We start from the raw sequence: 27,284 nt of genomic DNA, 5'->3' as shown, positions 1-27,284 counted from the left end.
CAACTCATTCGCAATTAAAGTGCTATTGCTGCTCCCCTCACCCAACTCGCCTCCACCACCAAACCTTGTATTTGGAACTCTGACGCCGACACAGCCTTCAATAAACTCGTACTGTTCGTTTCAGCCCCTATACTCATCCAACCTGACATTCAGAGACAATTCATTGTAGAAGGCGATGCTTCCGACTCAGGTGTTGATGCGGTTCTCTCACAAAGAGAAGATTCATCTGGAAAGCTGAGACCCTGTGCAAATTTTTCCCGCAAACTCTCACCCGCTGAACAGAATTATGATGTTGGCAACGGAGAACTCTTAGCGATTAAACTCGCTTTAGAAGAATGGCGTCATTCATTGCCTGGAGGGGGCTGAACATCCTTTCATTGTCTGGACTGACAATAAAAATTTGGCATACCTACATTGGGCCAAATGCCTCAATTCTCACCAGGCTCGTTGGTGCTTGTTTGACCGTTTCGACTTCATCATTACTTACCGTCCCGGCAGTCGCAATGTCAATCCAGATGCTCTCTCCAGAAAATACAACCACTCTGAATCTGAATCATTCCTGCCACCTGCATTATAGGGAACCTCACATGGAACATTGAAATTAGGGTCTTACAGGCCCAATTACAAAGAAAAAAAACAACAAAATAAATAAATAAATAAACTAAAATAATTTACAATCAATATACTGTGCTTCCAATCTATGTCAAGCATAGATATCGGACACCTAATCCCCCCTGATATGTACTAGAATTCACGGGGTCGCTTCTTAATTCAAGGACGTGACATGGTCTAAAAAAACAGGTAACCATATTTCAGAAAATTTAGTTTTAGAGCCATTAAGAGAATGTCTTTTTCAGCTTAATAAAAGAAAATTATTCTTTTATCCATTGTGAATGAATGGGTACGTTCACATGTTTTCACCCGCGTCAAAGTTGCTGCTGGACCTGCCCCGTGTGGGCGGAGCTACCATCAAAAGTTTTTCTGGCCCTTCTTATGAAAAACACAGTAGATGCTGAAAGATTCTGTACGGAGCTCGTGTCTTGACATGGAAAACATAAAATATATCTCGTTCCCACAAATGTATATCTTGTTCCCACAAATTAATATTCCGTTGCCACAAAATAATATTCCGTTCCTACGAAATACTATTTCGTTCCCTCAAAATAATTAATTCGTGCGAACGAAATAATTATTAACGTCATAAGTCATTCATAAACACAGATATGCTCTCTGTCCAAACGCAAAAGCCACTTTCAGCGGTAACTTCCGTGTCTCTGTGACCTACATTCGTTCAAGAAAGGAAAAAGAAAAACAAGAATGATCAATTTACTTTTGTCTCAATGAATATAAGAAAAATATAAGATTTACGATGCCCAAGCTTTGTGCTTCGACATACCGCAGCAATTCTCCGGACATAGCACCTAACTCCACTGCAGAGCTCTATTAACATACTCGTTAGCAGTCGCTTTCATCCGAAGGCTAGTAGGCTACATGCTACCTGGCCCATCATTAACCTGTTATTCACGTCATAAGATATTCATACACACTGATTTGAGCAGTATTTGGATTTACAGCAGATACCTTCACATTTCTGTCTGTGTGTGTCTCATTCCATTACATGGAAGACACGGAGGATGTTTAGAGATCAGATTTATTTATTTTAAAAAACTCTACAAAAGCATCATACTTATCAGTCACTTTACACCCGAAGGCTAGTAGGCTACATGCTACGTAGCCTATCATTTGTCCTAATGTCGATGAACGCGTCACGGTTACAGGGCCACGGTGATTGGTTGAGATATATTATGGTATATGTGTGATGCATGATGGGATACATATTGTGAAAAATAAAGCTACTCGATGCTACTCCAGCAAACTACTCATGTGAAACCTGCGCCGTTTTTGATGAACACAGAGCTGATATTCTGGTTATGACAAATGGTTTTCGATCAGTGAAAGACCGTAACAGGCCGGATGTATCCACAAACACAGAAGAACTACAACTAGTTTGACCTTTGACTTCATGTCACTCAGCAAACCCCTCATGGGTCAATAGAAAATACCTACTGTCCCTTTGGACCTATTGTCATTTTTTTTAACTTTGTTGTGGGTTAACCCCCTCCTCACCAAATCCCTCACAGACTCGCATGTCTGTTTCCAATCATAGTGGGGCAGGAATCCCGCCTGTGTGTCTGTACGTGTGGAGGGATGGAAATGAATGAGTTGTGCAAATATTTACAGCAATCCATCATCGCACGGATGCGGATTTTGTGATATTGCATCCCCAAACACAAACAAGCCTTAAATCTCATCAACTAGTTTTTTTAAGGCGGAAACAAATTATGGCAATTTCATACAAAGAATGAAAATAAAGGATTGTGAGGTAAAAGTTGTAGACTTTAAGTGAAAGTCTGGAACTTTACCTGGATGTGACGTGTTGGAGAAGAACTCCACTGAATAGCCGAAGTAACTCCCCCGCGATCCGGAGAAGACCACGCGCGTCTCCGGGTCCAGGTTAAAAGCGGCGCAGAGGTGAATCAGTGCGGCGAGGACAGGTACGAGCATCCGGACACGGACGCAGCGTCTGCAGCGCGCGCGGGCAGCGGCACCCGCAGAAGCGGAGCCCATCTCTGTGTTCTGTGAAGGGCTGCAGCGCAGCGCGCATCCTCCGTGCGGCTCCCTCTCGGCACGATCTGCGCTCCTAGACGTACATTTCTCCGTGGAGGGGGGGGATTTTAAGAAATCCACTCAGCTCCGGCGAGTCCTGAGGCGTGATCCGGAGTGAACCGTTCAATGTAAACAGAAAGAGAGTTAGAGGGGGCAGGAGGGCGAATCCCGGGAGGGGTGGAGCTTTGAAATGTTTCCAGACAAAAAAGCAGAACTGGGAGTTACGGCTTAAATCGTGATAGGGGTGTCAAAACCTTTTTAAGGACCCTCTCCCATGAAAACTCTGTTTTTTAGTGTGTTTTTTAATCATGATCTTGTGGTATTTTTCTCATAAAGGAAGATTATTAAACCAAAATTGCATTTCAGATCTTTTTATTTTATTTTATTCAAATCACTGTGAATCAGGAGCAGACGAAAAAATGCTGTTGGAACCAGCTTGTGGCAGTGACGTAGAAGCTACAATCCACGGGCCACAGGTTCACTGTACCACCGATGCATCCACTAAATAGATCCATGTCTTTGTTTTCCTGATATTAGCTGGACTCCGGCTCAAAAACGGACGGCTGGACTGCTCCAAAATTCATCACCATTTTCGTTGCACTGGAAATGTTAGTTTGGGGGCATGAAGAGATGTAGGCAAAACAGATGGATCATAGGAAGTGGGGAGAGGCCTTACTTCCCAACAGTCCTGCCCGCAACTCAGAGGTGAATTTTTAATAAACTATTGCTGCTCTGCAGAAAATATGCCCTAGAAAATGAAAAAGTTTTATTTATTTTTTAAATTGAAAGTGACTATTCACACGTAATTTTCTAAATACGTGCGGCCAGTGATGAACATTTTTCTTGGCAGCATGGACCCAAAGGAAAGGTTAGGGTTGAGGTTAGGGTTGGGTTAACATTTAGCCTTGGACACACTAAAACTCCCAGAGGCGGCCAAGAATTTCCATCAGTTTTTGTGCTTGGTTGCACGTAAATGCAATCAACATCTGCCTTTTTTTATTTTTACTAAAAGCAGCATAATTAGACTTGAAAGGCAACTGGGAACACTTTTACAATGGATCAAAGATGATGGGAGTGAGTCTTTAATGCAAGGAAATGATAAGGGGTGGAGCCTCACAGATGGAGGCCCATCATTTCATTTAAATAACTCTTTTTCAGTTCTCTTATGGCCTCAGTGAAAGACATGATGATTGGTTCAGAGATGACTGCCATAGGAACACTGAAAATAAAAGTAAAAAACTGCTTCTAATTTTTGATTAGTTTGTAATACATTAATCTACAGATCCTGATGAATCTCTTTTGGGATCACCTAAATGATCTATTCAAATACAAAATTATGTTTTTAACATGTTAACGTGGCATTTTTCTGATCATGAAGGACATACATATATCAAGCTCCATATTGCATTTCTGAACATTTCTTTATTCAAATTTGAATCAGGAGCAGAAGAAAGAATGCCATTAAAAAAGCGTATTCGTTACGTAGAAAATTCATTAGGCGGGCCACAAGCTCCCTGCTCTGCTCCATTTTGATGCATCCACTTGCAGATGACTAGATCTATGGACATCTTCATTTTCCTCGTCTGAGCTGTTTTCTGGCTCTGGAAAGCTCCAATAATGCTCACTATTTTTGTTGCACCAGTAATGTTAGGTTGGGGCTCTAAAGGGCTTTCAACTAGCAAGAAAGTGTGTAAACAGAGAGCTCTCAGTAACAGGGAAGGAAAGATTGCTCCACTCCAACAGTCCCGCCCACAACTAAGAGGCAAATTTTAATAAACTACTGCCGCTGTTCTGAAACGATGTCCTAAAAAACAACACACGTTTTATTTATTTTTTCATTTTAGCTAACAATTGCATCATCATAATTAAAAGACCTCTGGAAACACTTTGAAAATAGATCAAAAGATAATCGGAGTGGGACTAAGACTGTAAAGGGGGGAAAAAAGAAAGATTGGAGACCTGTTGACTGTATAATCACAAGAAAATTTGGCTTCTTGGAGTGAAAAAAATAGGAAATGAAGATCAGCTTAGATTTTCACAAACTATAGTGAGCATTTAATGAACCGAAACGCTCGAATTGATAGCTAAATGATGACCATAATAAAGGTCTGTGTGGTTGAGCTGGAAACTGAGCTCTTGTTACAAAATGTGTTTAATTTTGGCGCATTATTCTGACATCATCATTATAGGTATAGCTGCTGTAAATGCGACTGTTTTGGAAGAACAGCCCTGTTTCACATCTGCAGATCTGTTTTTGATGCCTTGAGGTTCATTGAACGGACGGAGCAAACGTCCCTGACTGGTCAATCTATACATTAAATTAAAAGCTGCTTTCAATCACATGATGGCGTATTAGCATGTCAAGACACGTCAGTGTGTCGGGAGTGGACAAGCACACAGATTTCTATCTACAGCTGGGTGTCTCATCGCTCTTTCCAAATTTTATGCTGTCATGGTAGGCTGAAAGCACACAGCCTGCGATTATTTGTAGTTCTGGACGTGCTTGTGTGTGTTCGTGTATGAGTGTGTGTTAATAGCATACAGAAAAGGGCCCCTGATTTCTATAACAGTGAGTCATGAAGTGCTACCTGCCAAAGGCAGCAGCATTTAAACAAAGAAGGTTTTTACTCTAAAAGACACGGCAGAAGCATAAAACCTCACAGTGAAAAAAAACGCTCATAAAAGAAAGAAATAAAGTTCAGTAGCAAATCATGGTAACAGTACAGTATACACTTTTGGTATAAATTAGAGGCAGAACTTTAAAGTTGAGAAAATACTGTTGTTTGATTATCAATGACCTCTACTGGCGCAATGCATTTGCTACAGAAGTACATAAACATTTTGAAATATAAAGCTGGAAGAAAATCCAAGATATAATAAAAGCTACCACAAAAGCAAATGTTTAACCGCATAAAACAAATCCATCCATCCATCGTCTTAATCTGCTTTTTAAAAAACGATTTCTTAAATCATAGATTCAAGGAACCGTGTGTGCTTTGTGAGACAATAATAACAAGTTTGTGATTGGTCAAAGCCTAACATGGCTGCGCCTCAGTCAACTTTGAACTGTATGTGTGTGTTTCTGTTGTATGTCTGGTTGTACCGGAACGGCTTTTCGTATGTCAGTGTAAAAGCTGTGTATGTGACAAAAAACTACGATTCTGATTCTGCCCTGGTTTAACTTTCAACGCACATTCAATGACAGTGCATGCAAAGTCTGAAATGTTAGGTGCGCACGTGAGAGTTTAGAAAGCAGACGCCTGAGGCGCACATGGACCGTATGTGCGTTTATACACTTTACACTGAAAACGCACCGTTGAATGCCAGTTGCCGAAGGGTGTTGTGAATGTAGTTTGCTTTGACAAATAGTTATTTAAAAAAAGAAAAGTCTTGACTAGGTTTACTTAAACTGACAGCTTTTATGTACCTCTGAACAACAACAAAAAACACCATGAAGCCCTTTTACTTGTCTAAATTGAGTGCTGTTGTTTTGGTGCGCAAAACAGAGAACCAGCACTAAACTCACTGGAATTGCCACTTTTTTACTGGCAGCAGTGACATTTTTCAGACTCAAACTGTGGTTGTAAACACTGGTGACTGTACAATGTTCCAGATTCACTTTTCAAAGAATACTCTCCCAACAGGCACATCAAAGAACACGCTATCAAGCTTGAAAACCTAAAGACAGGAAATGACTCTCCAATCTGATGGATGGGCTCGATGGAGTGTGTCTTTTTTCGCTTATTTTTCAAAGGCAGAAAGTGGGGTAAACTGAACATGGGTGATCTTAACAGATTTGGCTCCAGACGGTGGAAAAAACAGAGTTAGATCTTGGCTGACGAGCAATATGCAACTGCAAAAACCGAAAACCTGCTGGGCTCATTTTATCTGTGGCCTAATTGAAACGGGCTGAGAACAGAAGCACGCTCAAACATTGTTCTCTCGGCTCCTTTGCAACCGTGTGGATGCCTGTAAATTTTAAGTGGCTTCATTCTGCACTCGTCAAGCTGCCAACCATGTGGGGGTTATTACTTTTCAGGCGGGAGGTTGCAGCCTTAATTTGAACCCCCTCCAAAAAAAAACACACAGACATACAGGTTTCTGCACTGAGTCAAAGAAAAGGTGATAAAAGACATAAAGCACACTTTCTAGAAGAGTCTGGTTGCTGTGAAAAATGACAAATGAATGCAGGCTTTCCTCTATATGCAAGGCCGCTTAAACACATAGGAAGCAACAGATTTACCCCAAATAAAACAACACCGCTGTTCATGTGAGAGTTCTGTTGTTTTTTTCATGAGACATAAGTAAAAGCCACCATGAAGGGTTTTTTCAGGACCTAATGACATTTCTCTGGAGGACGCACAACTTTAGAAAATGTTTGTTTTAAGTTTAATCTGCATTTTTGTTTCCATCATTCTAGCTAAAACTGAAGTTTACAGAAAGATGTGCCCCATTAATGTCGACCAAGTGGGGGTTTGATGTTTCTGTGCCATTTTTTTTTTACATCTCCACTAAGTGTATTTAGACAAGCATAAATGATGTTCTTTGAAATCTAAACAATGTCAAATACAAAGCCATCGAACACAATTTTGTTCTCCAACACAAAAAGACGGGTTTCCCATACTGTCTCTTTTAGATGTTACGCTAAAATTACTATAATTTCTGCACATTAAAATACACTTTAAGGGGGTTTTTTTTTTCCAATAACAACGTGCCTTATAATCCAGAACGCCTCCCATATGGATTATTCTGGTTGTGTTTACTGATGTCAAATCGATTTTAACAAGTACATAGTGCTCTGTCAAAACTTTTGGTTGGATGCTAATGTGGAAACATTAACGCAGCCAGCGTCTTACAGGACTGTGGATTTTTCTACAAAATGGACATGCTATTTATATATTGTAAGCTTAGAGACTGTAGAGGTTTTTCAGAAGAGGCTCAAGACCCACCTTTTTAGTCTGGCTTTTACATGACTTTGATCATTTCCTATGTCTTTTTTATTTTTTATCTATCTATTTAGTGATTTATTTATTTATTTACGTATTTATTCATTTATTTATTTGTAAGGACTATTATTATCTCTGTTTTTAATATACTATTCTTTTTTTTGTTATTTTACCAATGATACGTAGGTTATGTTTTAATCAGTTTTACATATTTTATTTTTTAAATACTAAAATATTTAAATCTTATTTTATTTTTTATCTTTTTTCTATTTTTAGTGTTGTTATTTTATGATAATTTTTATTCTGATGTTTTTAACTCCGGTGTTTCCTCTTGGGGATCCATTTTTCTGGGGCACCATCGGCTTGACCTGTAGGGGGTGCTATTGCTGCGGTGCCCATTCTGGTTGGGCGGGCTGGGGTCCCGCTCTGTGGTCTAATAGCCATGGAGTGGGCCCTGGGCTGCTCTGTGCTGGGCGGGCGCTGTGGTAGTGACCCCTGTAGTCGGGCTGGGCCTTGGAATAAATGGATCCCCATCATATCGTTTCCTCACAGCAGTACCAGGCCAGACCTTCTTTTAGCTGCAGTTCTTTGTTTCTGTTCAGGGTTCTACTGGGGGAACTGGTTGGGTGGGTGGGGTGTGGGTGTGGGTGGCGTGGGGGGTGGTGAGGGAGGGGTCCCATCTTTGTGTGATTGTCCTTTGTTTGCTGTTTTTAACAATTTTCGGGTTTTTTGACTGTTTTATCTGCTTTTATGTTAAGCGCTTTGTGTTTTTAACTGAAATGAAAGGCGCTATATAAATAAATAAAGTTTGAGTTTGAGTTTAAAATGTGTCAATAAAGTATTAAGAAGTTTTTAGTCAGTGTAGCCAACTACCTACACCTTATACGTACATGGTCTATAGCAGGGGTCAACAAAGCAGTTCTTAGGCGCGTGGTCGCCCTAAGGACGACTTAAAGCGGCCGGAAGGCGCAGATCACAATGGAATTCAATGTAATTTTTAAACGTTTCATTCATGTTTGGAGCAAATTAGTGGTGCAACGGACGGATCACTAACCACCGTTCCACACATGTGTGTACTGCGGATTACCCCCTCGCTCTACCCGTTCCGTGTGCGCACCTCAAGTGAGCACCTTTTTTTTTTTTCAAGATGCAAAGTCTAATTCTATTACAAACTTTTTTCATAAGGCCTGTGAAAAAATCTCAGGAAGCAACCAAAGCTTCGTTTAGAGGCGCAGTTTTTGATGAATATCTAGGAAGCTAGTTAGGTCACTGTACTGTAGGCCTCCCACTTACATTGTAAATGAGCCGAAAAATCAAAGACAATTGATAAAACTAACAGTATTGCGCTAAAATTGTTGCACAAAATTTTAAATTTTCATTTATTAAGTGTTCAAAGAACTCCAAAACTTGTTCTAACAAGAAGATCTATTATTTCCTTGGCTTAAAACTGTTAGAAGTGATCTTTTGTACCACCAATTCAACCAGTGCTCCTCCTGATTTTCACATGTTTGAGCAGATAAACAGAAATAAATCAATGTTTTAGGTACATACATGTTTTTCTTTTTATTATTGTTGTGTAAATCATTGACTAGAATTGTGTAAAATAATTGGTATGTAGATGTGAGCAGCATCACTCCTACGTCATAAGTGAGTGCAACTTATCTCCACAATAATTCACAATACTCCTAATAAACGCACAACAATATGTTCCATTTTCATGACGTTCTTTGAGGTCAATGTACGAGCCTCAAGGGATTAGCAAGACACACCTCCAGTCTCCTTAAGATGCGGCTGCTCCTGTCTGCACCACACGGACCCCAACAACCCAAAATCCCGCAGCAGCAGTACAGGTGCATGTGACTAAATCTTTAGCTCGTTTTTCCCAGTGTTAACCTGGTTCGTTAGTATCCTAATCATTGTTTGCTGATATAGACCTCTCACCTTTTGATCCACCGTTTCTCCAAACACTGTAGTGGCAGAGGAGAAAAAATATAGTTTCAGAAAGAGATTAAAAGTTTCCTCTTTTCGTTTCTTCCAAGAGTTACCCATTAGGTTCATGTGAGTGGATCACTTGAGTTTCCATATGAGCTTCTGGTGTGTTTTCCTGAGAGGGTTTGACAGTAAATCACATAGAAAAAGGGCAATGGAAATCTCTTTTTGGGTAAAACTAATTTCCATTTACCTAACTTTGCTAATCAAGTTAAAACTCCAAAGCAGCTGAAGGAGATTTTTTTCCTAATGTAACTATTATCCAACTCAGTCTTAATGGAGTTGTGCTGATGCAGAATCTAGCCTCGTGTAACCCACATGGCTGTTCCTGAGAGGAGCCGTGAGGAGAAACTCACACAGAAAACAACCCAAACAGCACGAGGTCACCGCGAAAAAACAGACCTCTGAGATTTCTGTCAACTATGAAGGCCTCTCATTGAGAAAAAGACAAGCAACAATGCATCATGTTCATATTGGAGAAAGTCCCAGAGTCTTCCACTGTGAATATCCTCTTTCAATGGTAACCTCTCTGTGACTGAGGAACTCTATTAATAACAAAACCGCAGTTACTGTTGAATTTCTGTCATGGGAAACTCAGAAAGCCGTCACGGATGGTTTCTGATCGTTTGAAAATGTACTTACGGGAGGCAGAACAGGTAAATCAATGGGAAACTGTGGGAAAACCTTGACTGTGTCAACCTGAGAATGCTTTTACATCCAAAAAAGACAGTATTTCATGTTTTCTATACCTGCTTATTCCTAAATCATAATGGATGAGTCGACTGTTCTGGTTTAACATGTAACCATGGTAACCTTTTAGAGCAAAAAAAGCACACACTGGTTTGAATCAACCCAACATCTGTGCTGGTAGAGGATAGTTGTGTTGACTGATGGATAGAGTGGGAGGAGATAGTGAATGATTACAGTAGAATAATGCCATGACATGGGGCCTAGACTGTTGGTACAACTCAAACATAACATTATAAACATCTTCCCAATACTGTTGTCAATAACCATATTTCAGTTTGGAAATTGGTTTAAAATATTTTTTTCTAAATTAATTTAAATCTTTTATTAAGTCAAAAATGTTCAAAAGGATCAAATTGTGTATGGTGGGAGGAGCCAGCACTGAGGCTTTCTCTCTGCTCCTGTCCCAACCATTGAGAACTGGACCGAGTGAGAGCAACGTGAGAGTAACGTCACCCACAGAAAATGATTTATGTCAGGCTCCAAAGAAATGAAGTTAGATCAGTCAGTATGTTTTTGCTATTTGGACGCCGCCATGTTGGTGCCAGACGACATCTGTAAGCAGGGATTGGTCAGAGTCCGAATTTCTGTGGCAACCACTCTTGCCAATCAGGAGTGAGCTTGTTGGAAGTCCACACCTCTGCCTCTGAAAGCAGGCTACACAAAATCTGTCAAAGATTTCCAACATTCCACATGAGCTACATACTATTATTGATGCATCTGATTAGCCAGTTTACAACTTGAACAACAAAGAAATAGTACCACAAACATGTTAAAACAAGGTAGAAGAGCAAGAATGGTTATTCTGACAAACAGAATGAGTTGTTTGTTTCCTAATAAATGTCTTAGAGATTTTGGCTTCTTGGAGCAGGCTGGTATGTCCTGTTTGGAACACAACGAGGAAGAGGTAACTCTGTGAAACCTTGAAGTTTAAATTTCTGTTAGTTAAGCCAGAAATTAGTCAGATTTTTAACTTTGCCCATTACTTAAAAATAGGTTCCAGATCACCACAAAGGAGAAAGCTTTCATGATTTTTTATAATTTATTGACAGAAAAATGTGTCTAAGAAAAAAAAGTGTTTATAATTATACAAAATATTTCAGTAAGGACATGTTTCCCCAGCTGTTTTTGAGCTTCAGGGTTATTCGTTATAAAGTTCTCTTTCATTTGAACCCCTCAATTTTGCAGGAGAACCACAGCATTCAAATACATCCCTTATTCATTAACCCATTACAATAAAACAGCTGTTAATACTCTTTAGTTTTCAAAAGATTTTTATGAATTATTGCCAGTTATCATTTCTGGTCCCTGAGATGTTCATCTAAAAACTTCCAGTTTTACAGCCACTGAACTTATAAAAGACAAAAAAGAAAAAGTTACATCGAGTCTTTATTCAGAGCTTTATTTGGATTAAAAAATTTAAAGGAAGTCGTTTCACATTTTTCAAAGACAAAAACCAAAACAAAAAAATGTTTTTACACTTTAAAAAGTGTTCTGCTGCTCAGTTGATTCTGTTTTGCAACTTGCAACATACTTGCAAAAATACATGTGACTCTGTGCAGCTTCTGTAAGATATTGGCTCACGATCCCTGCGTCCTCCTCCATCTGAGTCACGATGGTGAAAAGAAACACTTTTCAGACGGAGGACTGGAGTTTGCCTCACTCCAGCTGAACAGGCTGGATGAGGGTTTCCAAGAAGAGCCCAGAGTAGTTTTCTAGATCCTGATGCTGGATCCAGCTCTCCTCCCTGATTCCCCTCAGCTGTCCTTCTAGCTGCTGCAACAAAATCAGATGCAAGAAGAAAATAGAATCAAGGAGATTCAACGAGTGATGCAATCAAAGATCTTCAATTTGAGAGATGTTTGAAGTCTAGTTTGTAGCTACATTCACTTCCTACAATTATCAATTCACCCCTCTTGTGACTTGGGGCAAGTAACTCCATCTCCCTGATTGGTCAAAGTCTGACCTGGTTTGGCTTTTAACACGTGTTCAATAGCCACATGTTTTGGAAGTATCCCGAAATCGGTTGTAGAAACTTGTGTAGGTACGCGTGACGGTGAGAGTTTTGAACACGGAAGTCCAAAATGCATGTTTTAGTAGACTTTCCATTGGCAGTGGCCACTTGAAAGCGCGCAGCTAAAGGTGGTGTAAACGTAGCTAAAGACTCACTTTCACTTTGTCTATGACTGGAGACCTAACTTGGTATAGCAGAATTTTCAAACTTGACTTAAACTCTCTGGTCTTCAGCCAAGCCCTATGCTGAACCCCTTTGAGCCTCGACAGCTTTGTTCAGATTTCTAAGAGTTCCCTCGATCTTACCTGAGGATGACTTATAGTTGCCCCTCAATGAAACCTACTCACACTTTAAAGTTTGAACTTGCTCATGCTCGTTTAAGCTTTTAGATCAGATTTGAGCGTGCATATCAAACTTTTAAAACTGGACTTGAACTGCAGCTCAAACACTTGACCCATCTCTCTTTAAAGCTTAAAATTTCACATGGATTTACCTCCACACAAAAGTTTCCAAGTAGTCTGGATGATTTCCAACATAAACGACAAGTTTTCCTTTTTGAATCCAGACTGCAGTGTTGTTCTTTTGGATTCCTACCAACAGATTTAACTTTAGATCCCACCTCTTTTCCCTGTTTTCTTTAAATTAGAATACTATATTTTTAAAAAGATTTACCCTAATGAAATGGGTTAGCAGATCAGTAGTCTTTCAATCGATTTGCAGAAATCAAAACCCCATTGGGGTTGTGTTTCACACAAACCTCTGATGAGGCTTCAAGAACCAGGATGACTTCATCCTTCTCAAACTGCAGCTGTCCTTTCTCAGTCGGTCCATGGCTCTCTACTGCCACCGCCTGGATGGACAAACAAACACACTTTCAGGAAGGTTCAAAATGTAACCAGAAGCACAATTACAATATTAGTTAATGAACACATTGCATAGTATAGTTTCTAGAGAGAGAAAAAAAAATCAAGTGGCCATTGAGGAAGAGTTAAAGTGAGGAACATCTGTTTAAAAATCAGATTTACATGCAGATCAGAGTCTGACAGTTTTCCTAGACCACCAAAACAAATTTAGTTTAACTGGCTTTACTTATAAAGACATGATTTACAAAGTAAGCAAAAAAGATAAATTTAAAATTCAATAAATCATTTAAACCCACTGGGTCATTTATGTATCTATTAAATTTAGAGTGCTGTGAATTGCTGCCACCCAAAATGAACAATCAAAAAAAAAAAAAAATCTAATTAACTTTAAAATCCCAGAAAAAATATGTTTTTGAGTTCTCCAGGGTGGATGTTTGAATCAATTACAGTTTACTCAGATTTAATTTCTAAGACTGAAACAGTTTGTTTTGTTCCAAAAACCTTAACAGGTTATTAAATACTTAAGGTGGTATGAGGTGTTTTAAGCAAAGACACACCAATAGCCAAGTCTGGGATTTGAACCCCTGACCAGCTAGTTAACAGATTGATGCTAAAACTATGGTACAGTCACCCCCAAATGTACTATTGATTCGGTTTGGACCATCACACCCTCACATGGTAGGAGGCATCAGTGGAATTAAGGTGAATAACATATAAAACTGTAAACAATCATTTTTTTTGATAAATTCAGTAGCTACGGAGGCCCTGAAGTGCACCAACAAACCACTCAACACAAAAACAGAGAACGACAATTAAAAAAAAAAAAGATAAAAAACATCACATTTTAGAAATCCAAACAGAATTCCAAAAAAGATTAAAGAAAAAGGAAATATTTTGGAAATTAAAATTAATTAGTAAAGTAAAAGTAACATTTGATTTTAATTTCTGAAACGTTACATTTTGCATTGTGACCCCTGACAGGATGTGTCTAAAAGGTGTACATTTGTTTAGCTTTTTTAATCGTGGTTGTGACCTTTATTGTGTTTTTGGGTTGAGTGGTTTTAACTTCAGGGCCACCATAAGTATCAGATTATGCTTTAGGCAGTTCTTGCTTCTTTATCTAAAAATAAATAAAAATCAAACTTTGTTTTTTTTTATATATAATTTTTTTCCAAAACAAAAATATTTTTATTGTTTACTTTATTTATGAAACTGGATTTTTCAGAGACCATCCAGGCAGCTTTCTGAATATTGCTGAAAAGATTTTTCCGTGTTTTTCTGAAGCGGTCGTCTTTATTAAAGTTGTATTTGGTAAGAAAGAGGTTGTACTCACATCAAAGCATTATATATTCTATAATTTGCTATAACAAATTTGCTATAACACCTCTACAAGGTGCAGTGTACCTTGTAGAGAAAACCAGGTGGATTGTGGGAAATGGAGTCTTCAGTTGGTTCTGGGCTCTCAAACGTCTCCTCGGCCTCCTCCTGCTCCTGATCTTTTGGGAGTAGGGCAGAGCGGCTGTCAGAGGCCCGGAAGGACAGGCGGGGGGCTGGAACCGGTGCAGGTTTGGTCTCTGCCTCGTTTGACGGTGGATCATCTGCTGTAACCTGGTCGAGTGTCTGTGTGGTAGCACCATCTGAAGAACCAGAGGAACCTTCAACCTCGTGACTTTCAGTTTTTTCCACTGGAGCTTCGGCCTCCGAGTTTTCTGGCTGACTGGCAGTTGGCTCCGGCTCAGACTCCTGTGGACTCTGGACGCTCTCGTCCTCATTTTCGCACATCGACTCCCTCTTGGGAGTGTTGGTGCTGCTGGAGCTGATGTCAGAGTCTGAGAAGCTGGAGCGCTTGGATGGCGTGTTGCTCTCTTCAGAGACGCTCTCAGTTCGTTGCCCCTGTGGCGAAGGAGCGGCGCCTTTGCCATTTTCAGTAGAGGAGTGGATGGATACATGGTCTGTGGGGAAAGCTGTGTTGCAGGGGATGGGGTTGGAGATAACAATCGACTTTCTTGTCTTTGACTTTCCTGATGTGCTGCTAGAAAAGCAAACATTCAGTTATATTAAATTATTAAATGATTGATTCAACTCCTCTTCATAGACCCACTCTGATGAAAATTGTGTTTTTGGTGTTTTTAACAAGTTCTTTTGGCATTTGTCTGATGGTGGAGGAGACATATGAAGATATTAGGCTAAAAATTGCATTTCCGAGTATTTCTTTATTGGGCGGGGGGGCGGGGTTGCTCCACTTCAATAGTCCACAACTCGGAGACAAATTTCTAATGAGCTACTGCCGCTCTGCAGAAACTATGAAAACGATGGAGGTTTTTTTAAAATATGGCTAAAAACGACAAAATTGTAATTAAAAGACTACCGGGAATGCATTGAAAATTCATCAAAAGATGATCAGAGCGGGTCTTTAAGTAAAAACAAACTTCAGCATTTGAAATTTTTTAAATTCCATAAAACAGGGCGCACCTGTTCAAACCCTTAATGATGAAAGTTTTGGTGGAGTGCTGACCCTCCAGCTGTTTCATCACGTTGTACAGTTCCTGGTTCAGCTGCAGCACAGAAAAGAAGCACAAACACGTGATCCTCCAAAGCCCTCCGATGTCTTATTGAATCATAGGAGTCTGTGCAGGATCTCACCACGCTCATTTCTTTGTAGAAGACATCTCTTAGATTAGAGATGTTCTGGAAGACTGTCACGTAGCAGCTTATCCGACTGCAGACAAAGACAGCCGTTACTTATCTGTTTTACCCTGCCAGAAACCCATCTTCAACTGGAGCCGGCCATCAGCACCTGCTGAACATACCTCTGATAGAGGACGGGCAGCTCCTCTCGCAGCTCGTCATTCATCTCTTCAAAGACACTCTGAGCTTTGTTGAACTCCTCCTCGGCCTTTCAAGAGAACATTCTTTAGAGACCGTGCTCATCGGCCAACAATGTATTTCTCTGGACTCCAACAGTACCTTGGCTATTTTGGCTTCATCTTTTTTCTTGGCATTCTGCAGAGCTTCCAGGTGATGGCGTGAGGAATCGTAGTCCACCAGTTTGCGACCGCGCTTTGATACTCGTTCCTTAAAATGTCAAATTATTCCACCAGAGAAAACCAAAAACTTCTATCTAAGCTTTTTAGGCCATGAGGAGCTCATCCAGTTAAAAACGACATTTCTAATTACCTTAACCTCTGGAAACTGGCTTGTATAGTTCTCCATGGTGCGGACAAGCTGGTCGTTCAGCTTCTCCTCAAAGTCGTTCCACAACAAATCTTCACTCTAAAAACACAACATTTAAGCTTTTAATTGGATTAAAACAACAAATTTGTTGCCACAGAATCATAGGTATTAATATTTATATATGCAGATTCATCTAACTAACGTGGTAGAACTCGAGGTAGAATTCAAGATCGAGGTAGATTCAAAGCCAGCTCAAAAGTGGTGAATCAAGGTTTTATTGTAGGCCCACTTATTTTTGAGCAATGGACATTCATTATTTTCTCACCAATTTACTGGTGTTGGAGAACTGTTGACAGACATCTGGAGCCCCAAACAGCAGCTGTAGCTTTAACGGAGCTCTCACCCGACTGTCCTGTTCTAATGAACTCAGATCTTCAGATTTGTCTGTTTTTCCTGCTTTTATCACCTTAAAGCCAAAGTGCTCATGTGCCGTTTATGACTGTCCATCCGAGAGGAGACAAGGTAGTCAAGTCTGTGTTTAATTACGAAAAGGGACTTTTTTTTTTTTTTTTTTAGAAACTAATACAAGTCTTGAAAGTTTATTCAGATAGTGATTCATGTAGGAAGGGAAAATTATCTGGAAAAGTTAGTTAATGACTCAGTATAGTATGACAATTTAACATGAAGAACTTCCACATGTCAACTATTGTATGATATGTGGAAGAGCATCATCCGTGCTCAGGCCCAGCTCCCAGCGAGCGCCTGTCAGCGAGAGGTCAAGCACAGTCAGCAGGCATGCTCCAGAAAAGTTCAGCATGGATTTTTGGGTGCACTCCAAGAGTAACAAAAACCAGTACTCACAGTAAAAAAAAGGTGAAGTGTACTCAAGGTAATGTAACTGAGTACACATTCCTTTATGCCCACCTCTCCATACCAGCTAAGAGCTCACATTGACAAACAGATTATCTATATAAGCTCCTTCATTTGTCAGCAGTGTTGCAAGTAAATCCAATAATTATCAATTACAAAAGTAATATTTTGCAATAACACATTACAATTTTCCCTAATGAAGTTGTACAAGGCATTACCAATACCTTTTTCATAAGGTATACTCATTACATGTTTAAAACCTCTACTAATACAATAGACTTACCATCTAAAGTGTAATTATTCAAAACATCAAAACCCATAAAACGCTAATAAAAAATTCTAAAAAGAAACCACATTTTTGGTTTGTGGCCTGCTTTTCTTTCTCCTGTTTGCCTTTACCATTTACAGTAAAAAAGGATTGGACTGAGTGACCCCCCCCCTGCAATTCTAAACAGGAAGTACCCGCCGACTCCAAGCAGCCAAAATCTCAGACTTCTATTAAGAAATAAACAGCTATCACTAGGCTATTCTTGCTCTGCTACCTTTCTTAACATATTCTGGCTGATCCTACATTTGTTTCCGTGCAAGTTATTCAAGATAAAAAAAAAATGGCTAATTCGATTTCTTAATAAATGTAGGTGGTGCCTGCTAGCACCGTGCATGTGGAACATTTGAAAAGCTTGATTGACAGATTTTGTGCGGCCTGCTTTCCAACAAGCTCACTACCGATTGGCAAGAGTGGTTGCCATAGAAACAATTACTTAGACCAATGACCCCATTAAGGTCTGTTGGATCTGTTTTGTCACCATTATTAAAGTACAATTCTGTCCTTTAGATGGCTCAGGTTCTCCGTTTTCTTCCCATTTTGAAAATAGATTCGTGTTTTAACCTTTCTGGACTGAGCTGGTGCATGTGTGAATGTGTGTGGCAGTGATTGGGTGTCAAGTGACAGACTGTCCAGGGTGTACTCTGCCTTCGCCCAGCAGTAGCAGAGACAGGCTCTGGCAACTCCATGACCCGAAAGGCATATAGTGGTTTAAAAAGATGGATGGATGGATGGATGGATGGATGGATGGATGGATGGATGGATGGATGGATGGATAGATGGATGGACTAAGCTGATTAAAGCTGAGGATCTGTGTTTTTTTTGTCAGTGGTATACAGGTGTAATTGTAGCCACGCCCACCAGAATAATAAGGAATCCAGGAGCCAACAAAATCAAAAGGTCAACAGCCGTAACATATGCAATTCTTACAAACATTGTTGAGACACAACATCTAATCTTACTTCTGCAATGACGGCGAGTTCCCCCACTCCCTTCCAGTCTGACTCATAGATGTCTCGCAATGTTTGGGAAAGCTTCCTTGACGTCTCATGCACAGCTGTGGGGGAAAAAAAAAACAAGTTTAAATGAGGATCCGCCTATTGTAGGGCTTTGTTAACACCGTGGCAGCATTGTTTCTGATGGGTAACTGCACCTTCAGCAGAAAGGTTAGAACCACACCACATTTCCTGGCAGTATACCAACTAAAAAGGAGAGCAGAGCAGAGCTGCCTGCACGTGAGTCATACTCACAGTGCTGCTTCTGCTGTTTTCACTGCAAGATTTTGCAATATCTTCAACAACCAATCAGAAAAAGTTGCGAAAGACATTTCTGAAAAAAATGTACGTTTGTAGCACCAACTCCTTAAAGACCCACCCCAATGAAAATTGTGTTTTTAGTGTTTTCAACGAGTTCTTGTGGTATTTTTCTAATGATGGACGACAAATAATGAGCTCAAAACTGTAGTTTTTTTTTTTTTCAAATGCCATTTGAAAAAGAGCTTATTTGTGGCATAGAAAATACGCCCGGCAGGCCATGAGGAAAGTTTTGATCAGTAGCATCATCAAAACCTTCCCTAAAAGCCCAGTGTATATAACTGTATCCATGTTTTATGCCCTGTAATTCATCATCATTCCACTAGGGGCAGTAGCACAGCTCTTCCTGATCATTGCAAAATAATTACCTTCGTGAAATCTCAAAAAACTATTGGTGGTAAAGGTTTAGCTAATTTTGAAAACTTTAAAGTGAATGACTCATCTATTCTTATTGATTTCTTTAGACAACTACTTGCTATATTGAAATAATGCAACAGTTGTTGGTAAATAATTCTTCATGATACATTTAGTCCATGTACAAAAAATGAGTGGATCAAATTTGAAACGGTAGGGGAAAAAGGTGCCTTTTTTTTTTTACAATCATTTGAACTCTTGAACATTCATGTCAATATTTTTCCATCTTCAACATTGTTGTGAGCAAAAACGTAATAAAGTATCATTGTGTATACTATCTATAAATCATGTTAGAAAATTATAAAAAATATTTTGTGGATTTCATTAAAAGCTTTAAAAAAACATCTTGATTACAAAAAAAAGATTTTTTTTCTTTGTTTTTGATAAATTGTGATGTATTTGGTTTTGCAAGGTTAAAAGACCACTGGGAAAACGTTTTCACAAACAACGAATGGGATTTGAGGCTTTATTATGCCGATTACAAAAGGCTCACCTCTAACAGATGAATAGTAGGCTTTGACATCTTTGTATAATCTGTTTCCGTCGATCTGTGTGGAGGGAAGAAAGGAAGCAGAAAAGAAACAAGAAGTCATGTGGTTACACCTTCTCAAAGCCGATCACATTAGCTGACTAAACTTCCTGGGGGATCTAATATTCTAAAGTGGCCTTTGTCTGCAATGTAACTTTATCTGCAAGAGGTTTAAATTTAAACTCAAAACTGGATGTCTGCTCAAAGTAGTGAACCGAAACTAGCAGCTCTTGTCTGTGGGGAGGCTTCCTTCCTGTAGCATCACACCGCTTTCCCTCCAGAATCGGCTAAAGTTTTCGGGTTTAATTTCAACATTTTCTGATGAACTACAATGCTGCTGTAAGACAGGGAAAACCACAACAGCACAACACAACCGAAACACAAATATCATTGTTTAGTTAAAGCATGTATGTAATCTATGCTTTTAAAAACAAAGCAGAAGTTCTTTCTTGTATGGATCATTACTTTATTCTCAACTCCTTTACTATGGCATGTTGATCAAAAGTTCTGTATGAATTGATTGATTGATTGGTTGGTTGATTGATAGAATATATGCTTTAATTTCAGCCACATTCGCTCCATAAATGGGGCACGCGGGTTTACCAGTAATGTCAGTAAACATTTTTTCGTTTTTAAAGGCTCCGTTTTCAGAATCAACTTTTCCTCTTCAGCATCATCAGGGTGGCAGAAACGCTGCATTATGGGATCTGTAGTTGATATGTTAGCACTGCTACATTTCGCCGTGCAGCTGAAGCGCTGCATAATGGGATCTGTTGTGAGTATGTTATCAGCACTACATTTCGCTGGGCCATTAATGACAGTAAAATAAAATCATCTCGCGAACTGGAAAAATGTACACGGCGAGCCGGTTGTGGCCCGCGGGCCTCGACTATGACACCTGCGTTATTCTTAGCCCTACCTGACAAATAACTTTATAAAAGCTTTACACCTTTAAGGGCAACGTGGGAACAAGTGGTAAAAGTGAATGCTTGAAATGGTTTTCAACAACATTTACCGTATTTTCCGGACTATAAGTCGCCCTTTTTTTCATAGTTTGGCAAGGGGTGCGAGTTATACTCCGCAGCGACTTATATTAGAAATAAATTGAAATAAATACATTGTTAACCCTCCTGTTATGTTCATTTGTGAGGAACAGAGATGATTTTCCTGGGTCAATTTGATGTATGAGGTATGTTAAGTGTTAAGAGTATGTTAAGTGACTCAAAGAATCAGCAAACTTTTTTTACAGTAAGATCTTGAAGGCTAACAACATAATATTCTATTTTCCAATGATTTCATAGATTCAGAAATGCAATAAAAATGACAACTGTTTCTACCAATACAGGATGAAAACAGAGTATTAGTTGGCTAATGATGCTTCATGAAAGGAATAAATAAGTATGAGAAAGAATTACTGTGAAATTATCAGATAAACATTCTGCTATGATTGTGTCATATGAGGTTGTGCAAGTTGTTAGTTCTTGGTCTCAGATTTTGTCAAATAAATTTCCCGTCAAAATGTGACTTATAGTCCAGTGCGACTTATCTGTGTTTTTTTCTACTTTATAATGCATTTTTGGGCTGGTGTGACTTATACTCCGGAGCAACTTATAGTCCGGAAAGCACAGTAATTTTAAGAAACCCTTCAGCAGCTCTCTTGGAATAAAACCCATCCTAAATATAGGCATGCTTAGGAAGTAGGTACTTCTTGAAATGAAACACTTTGTCATTTCTTTCACACCAGATGGTAACAGTTTTGAAGACACAACAGTTGCTGTTTGTTCAGAGCAGATAACCAAAGCTGCGTGTTGTTTCAAGCCATTCTCAAGGACAAGCGGTCTGTCTGAATTTGAAGATTTGCTTATTTTTGCAACAGAACTGTTTTTGGGTTTGAACAGCACTCAGGTTATCAGAGACCCGTAAGAGGGGAGCGTAGGGCAAGCTGCTGAGCTCTAAGACGATTAAAGCTAAGTTTGAAAGGAATTTCTGAGGCGATTTCTCAGCAGTACAGAACTGATCAGTGGCAGAGTTGAAAATGTTGGGTACCTGTTGTTTGTTGAGGTTCTGGAAACACAGCTCAAACTGTTCATCCTTGGTTTCCATAGTTTTGCCCAGTTTCTGGAGGACCTGAGACAAAGAACAAAACAACAGGTGTAGAGTTAAGAAGGGAAGGTTTAACAAGCTTCCACATTATGAAACTACCGTACATTGGTTTCACAAAGAACCTGTCTACACACGCTTCAGAATAAATATGGAGAACTCATGTGACACTTCTTTGAAACTCAAGACAACCAAATTAGAATAGGGCTGTTTTACTGGTTATAACAGGAGTGACTGTAAAAATGTTAAATATAAATGAAGAAGAAACTCCAATAGGGTATTTCTTGCACAGCAATAAAATGAATGCATTTTGTCAATATAACAATCACTTAACCATTGACTGTATATGAAAACTGGACTCCCACAGACTTCTATAAAGAAATAAACAGCCATTACTCCGTAATTCTATTTGTCAGAATAACCATTCTTGCTCTGATAGCTTCTTTTTCTTAACATCACCTTGCTAATCCTAGTTTTTTTAATTGTGAGGTATTCAAGTCATAAACTGGCCAATCAGAACTGGTAGGGGTGTGGCCTTCTACCAAGCTCACTTCTGATTGGCAAAAGGGGTTGCCATAGAAATATGAGCCAACTTGGATCATTTACTGCTTACTGACAAGTTCTGGTTCCAACATGGCAAAGTCCGTATCACGAAAAAAATGGTGACTGAATTGACTTCCATTTGGTTGGAACCAGGAACAAGTCACTTTCTAAGGGTAACGCCACACTCACTCAGTCCAGTTCTCACGTACAGTCAAGCAATTCAGTTAACATGACGCCCCAAGGGGATCATGGGAAAAATTCCGGAGGTTTGTCAAAAGATAGACAGCTTGTAAACCTTGAGGAATGCAACTCAAAAAAGAGGTCACTGCAGTTTTCTAGCAGAACTGAAATGACACAAAGCAGACAAACAGCGAAGACTTACGCCGCCTCATGAAGCCCAGTGTGTTTTCACACACAACAGACTTTCTAAACAAGAGGCCATCTGCATGACCTCTACATGCTCCAAACTCAATCAACATCTCTGTTTTTTTCATCATAAGCGAAAGTGTTGAGTGGTTTCTCTCAGCAGAACACATGGGGTAGCCTAGTGAGTCACCACAAACATATATGTCTGATAGTTCTAGGCTTTAGCAGGTCATCAACAGAAAAATTGATGATTGTTCAAGTTGTTCCTGTTCATCTTTGATTTTTTATGTATTAACTGTTTCAGTTTTTGGAAGAATTGACTATTTTTTTTAAAGTTCCACTCTGATCATATTTTTTTTTTTGTAAAAGCGTTCTCGGTTTGGCCGTTTTAGGCCAAAAATCTAAAAACCTGTGTTGCTTTCTAGGACATACGGCTGGGCAAATCCAGGCCTCGAGGGCCAGTGTCTGTATGATTTCCAGATATCCAAGCCCTAATCATTACTGATTACCTGGTTCAGGCATGTCAAGGCAATTTGAATATTCCACAGCAGGGTAATATAGGCAAACATGTAACATGCTCCCCGCGATGCCCCTCCCTGACAGATATTCATCTCTGAGATGTGGGTGGGACTGTTGGCAAGGAACAAACCTGCTCCCCTTCTCCTTTCCCATTGCTGAGAGCTCTCTGTTACATGCTCTCCCACTAGCATTCAGCCAACTCGGACGAGGAAACTGAAGACCTACACGGATTTGGTCAGAATGAGTCAAATAAGCCTGCCAATTGTAGCTGCTACATAACAAAAACTATCCTTTTCAAGAAGCATGTTTAGTCTGCTCCTGATTAACAACAATTTGAATATGGAAAGTCAGAAATGCCATTTTTAGCTAAATGTTCTTTATACATGTTCTGAATCATCTAAAAAATTCCACAAGTACATGTGAAAACACCAAAAACACAATTTTGTCTGTAAGAAATATAATATCTTAAGTCCAATTTTAAACGAGATTCTGTTTATAAGGTGCAATTCCTCCAACTACGGTCATCTCCAGGCGCATAAAACATAATTTAATGTTAATTGTAATCAACTAAAAGTATCTAACTGTGTTGTAAAGATAGCTAAAGAGTTAACAGTTAGCCACCCCTAAAAGAATGCACTGGGAAATCATCGAGTTATGACTACTCTGTAACCTCCAGCAGAAACAGACTAAGCCGTCTTATCTGCCAGAACTGGTTGAGTGAAGAAAGGACAGGAGAGGGATGAGAAAAACAGAAGTGAGTGCTAGAGACTGCAGTGATGGCATGTAAACATGAGCAGACCTAATACAGCAAAAAAAAAAAAAAAAAATCTAAAAAATGTTCAAACCAAAGGGCCAACAGATGTCCAAATAATGCCAAAATGTATGTGCATTTATCAAACTAGACTATGAGTCACTCCTAATCTGTTGATATTCTGTGTGGAAGTGGATCTACCAATATAAAAAGCTAGCAGAATAAAATGCCTGCATAAAATTAATGGCACAAAAGGCAGGAAGGGAAACCTTTGTTTCTGGTATACAAGCTATAAAGTTATTAGAGAGAACTGCTTAAAGTCTCGAAACGTGCCTTTGGGCCACTAACTCACTTTATAATGAAAATAAATGTTCACATTTTAACTCAGAAGTTTTCATTTTTATAACTTTTGTTGTTGTTGTAATTTTTCTAACAGAAGCAAAACAAATCTGGTTTCCAAGACTTTATTTGCAAAATATTTGCAAGTATTTTAGGTATAAAAAATTCAATGAAAAAAAATGTTCCAACTTCATTATTTTTTTTTAAATAGATAAGAATAACTGCAAACAAAATTGCTGTTTACAGGTTTTTCTTACAATTTAGTCCATCACTGTTTTAACAGCTTACTATTTTTTGGAAAAGCTATAAATAAAACAATTTTATTTACAAAATAGAAGTCACAAATTCCTTCCTCAGAGTTTATCTTCCATTATTTGAAGCATAAGAGAATTATTCTTGCAAGAAATAAGATGTTTCTGGATCATTGCTGGTTCTATAGTCACATGTCAACCCTAAATAAATCAATCAATAAAAGTCCAAAAATGGAGGAAAAAAAATTAAAGGGGGATTTGTGCTAAATGATCATAAAATAATGGCAAAACTGTGTTAATCCCTCCTGAATCCATGAGTTCCACTCCATGTTTAAACACAAACACACATGACTGCACTCAGCTGACCTTCTTATTGGCAGTGGTTTATTTGTCTTGTGTATTATCCTTACTGGCATCCTTTATAGTGAGAGCATTTAAAATAATAATAATGCATGATTTCTACATGGGGGGGGGGGGGGGGACACAGAAAAAAATTATGTTTTTTTCCAATATATATTAAATAATAATTTCTACCATTAAACACTGATACCAAAACATCTACAGAAGAGTAAATAGGGATTCAGATCTTATGGCCTTATAAACTGCCTCTCCTTTCATTTGCGATGTTTGCCCAAAACGTCACAGGAAGAAGCAGAAGATAAGATTCGAATCCCAGCTGGGACCTTTCCGTGTCGAGATAAGTCCTCAAATGCTGTGGTGCAATAATAATAATAACAGCACTGAACAGTTAAAAAGATAGATAAATACACAATGCCTTTAAGAAACACAACGTTATGAAAAAGAGCACATTTGTGACGTAGAAAATACGACGTCTACTCCAAAGTCTCCTTGCTTCACCCTCGTTCTGATGCATCCACTTGTAGACGACTAGATCCATGACCGTCTTCTGTTTTCCTCGTCTTAACATCTGGTTCAGAACTGTACAACTAGATAGCTCAATTGTTGCTCACCGTTTAAGTTGAAGCAGTAGTGTTAGGTAAGGGTGTGTAAGCTAGCAAGAGAGCATGTAAACAGACAGCTCTCGGTAACCCTTGTGCTATCCTAGGCACTTTACCATTGGGAGTTGGGTCATCTAGACCCACTAGACAGTGTTCTGAACCTTTTTTCTTCAATGATTTGTGATCTTCACTGGTGTCCATGGATTACATGAAATCTTTCCACCTTTATCCACCTTTGTCATGGTAGGGAGAACACGTCAATGCAAGGGTGGGGTCATCTAAGATAGTTAAAGATGATGGCAAGAGAGGGCGGAGTTGCTCCAATCTGTTCTGCAGAAACTATGGCCTAGAAAACGACACAGGTTCTATCATTTTGGTAGAAAAAACGGCATAATCATACTTTAAAGACCACTGGAAACACTTTGATCAAAATATGATTGGAGTGGGTCTTGAAGCTTTCACAACAACTAAACATATGTTGAAAAAAATCAAAATAACCAACTCAAACTGGGGGAAATTATCTGACAATCCAGACAGACAAAGTTGGGCATCCCCACACAAGATTATGGACTTTAAATGAAACTACTTTTGCAAAATTAGGTTAGTTTCCGTTTTGAGGTGGAGCAGTGAAATAATAGCCAAGTCAACCATAAAGTGAATGTAAAGGAAAGAGGAAGTGGAGGCAGGAAGTAGCAGCTCTTGTTTGTCCACACAGCTGCAGCACAAACCCATGCTTCTGCAGAAAGAAAGTTCAGGGTTCGATTCTGTCAAAACCAAATGAGTCTAAATGCAGGACATTAATCAAGAATGTATGGTTAAAATATAGTTTTTGCCCTCAGTAAGGATATTTTAGTGGATTGATGTGATTTTTCTTTACGCACAGAATTAAACTAACTGAAAAAAATGACACTTTTTGATTTTGTGTCTGGAAAAAAAAGATCATACGTTTGAAGTTTCCTCTTGTGATTTGGCCAACCCGATGATTAACCAGAACAAAACGAGCAGTTAGAGTTTGTCACCTTCTCCTGAGCGCGATTGAAGGACTTCTGGACCCGTTTGGCCAGGAATCCAGCTCCAGCCTGCAGGTTCGGACCCGTCTTGTTCTCCGCCATCGTCTCCGCTGTGCTCCTCGGCTCCGTCTGCCTCTTTCTTGGCTTCACGCTGGTGAGTTTCAAGTTGGGGGTGGAGGTGGAGCAACCGGGGCGAAGACGCGCTCCGTCAGCGGGGAGGAGGAGGAGGAGGAGGCCTGGGAAGACGCGCCTCTGCTGCGCTGCTCATCATCCGCGGCCTGTTCTGACTTGCTCCTTGTGCGCGGATCCTCCGTGGAGGAGTCATCCAGCCGCTCACCTGAAGGTTATGACGATAATCACCGCGCAATACCTGAGTCAGGAGCTGACCCACAAACCAGAAAAACCGCCAGAGAAGAAGGTTGTCCTCCTGATCTGCAGCAAAGAAAACACAAACGGAACAGTTTTAGTTTTGATTAAGTCATCGGCGCACAAAAAGCTTCTTATTTTAATTTGGGACTAAAATGAAGCTTTAAAAACAAGAAAAAAAGAAACTGTATATGTGGCGCCCCCAAGAGGCAAAAGGAAGACCGCACAT

The 27,284-nt window shown here is 39.4% G+C and overlaps 2 protein-coding genes across 5 annotated transcripts in view; both read right to left on the bottom strand.

Moving 5' to 3' along the window:
• LOC101170341 (integrin alpha-5) overlaps positions 1–2,790 on the bottom strand; it is a 51,151-nt gene extending 48,361 nt beyond the window's left edge. Inside the window, exon 1 of the mRNA XM_023955108.1 lies at positions 2,435–2,790. Within this exon, the coding sequence (XP_023810876.1) occupies positions 2,435–2,628 (194 nt within the window). The 5' untranslated portion in view covers positions 2,629–2,790. The remainder of the gene's footprint in view (positions 1–2,434) is intronic.
• An 8,930-nt stretch (positions 2,791–11,720) lies between these two features.
• On the bottom strand, positions 11,721–27,058 carry LOC101170087 (bridging integrator 2). 4 transcript variants are annotated; one of them, XM_004069193.4, is made up of 12 exons: positions 26,699–27,058; positions 21,898–21,978; positions 19,816–19,870; positions 18,558–18,652; positions 16,404–16,499; positions 16,194–16,301; positions 16,037–16,122; positions 15,870–15,945; positions 15,699–15,781; positions 14,631–15,258; positions 13,121–13,213; positions 11,721–12,125 (listed from the first exon to the last, which is right to left on the bottom strand). In XM_004069193.4, the coding sequence occupies exons 1-12, from the start codon at positions 26,789–26,791 to the stop codon at positions 12,009–12,011; spliced, it is 1,611 nt and encodes a 536-aa protein (XP_004069241.1). In that variant the 5' UTR covers positions 26,792–27,058; the 3' UTR covers positions 11,721–12,008. The 4 variants fall into 4 exon arrangements, with proteins under 4 accessions (XP_004069241.1, XP_011473602.1, XP_011473601.1 ...); XM_011475300.3 differs by having other exon boundaries at positions 11,721–12,122; XM_011475299.3 differs by having other exon boundaries at positions 14,631–15,255.
• Positions 27,059–27,284: the final 226 nt, after the last annotated feature.

The sequence above is a fragment of the Oryzias latipes genome, chromosome 5 (genome assembly GCF_002234675.1).
Source record: "Oryzias latipes chromosome 5, ASM223467v1".
NCBI classification, from domain to species: Eukaryota; Metazoa; Chordata; class Actinopteri; order Beloniformes; family Adrianichthyidae; genus Oryzias; species Oryzias latipes.
Note: the sequence above shows the minus strand (reverse complement) of the source record. Positions and strands in the feature narration are given on the sequence as shown.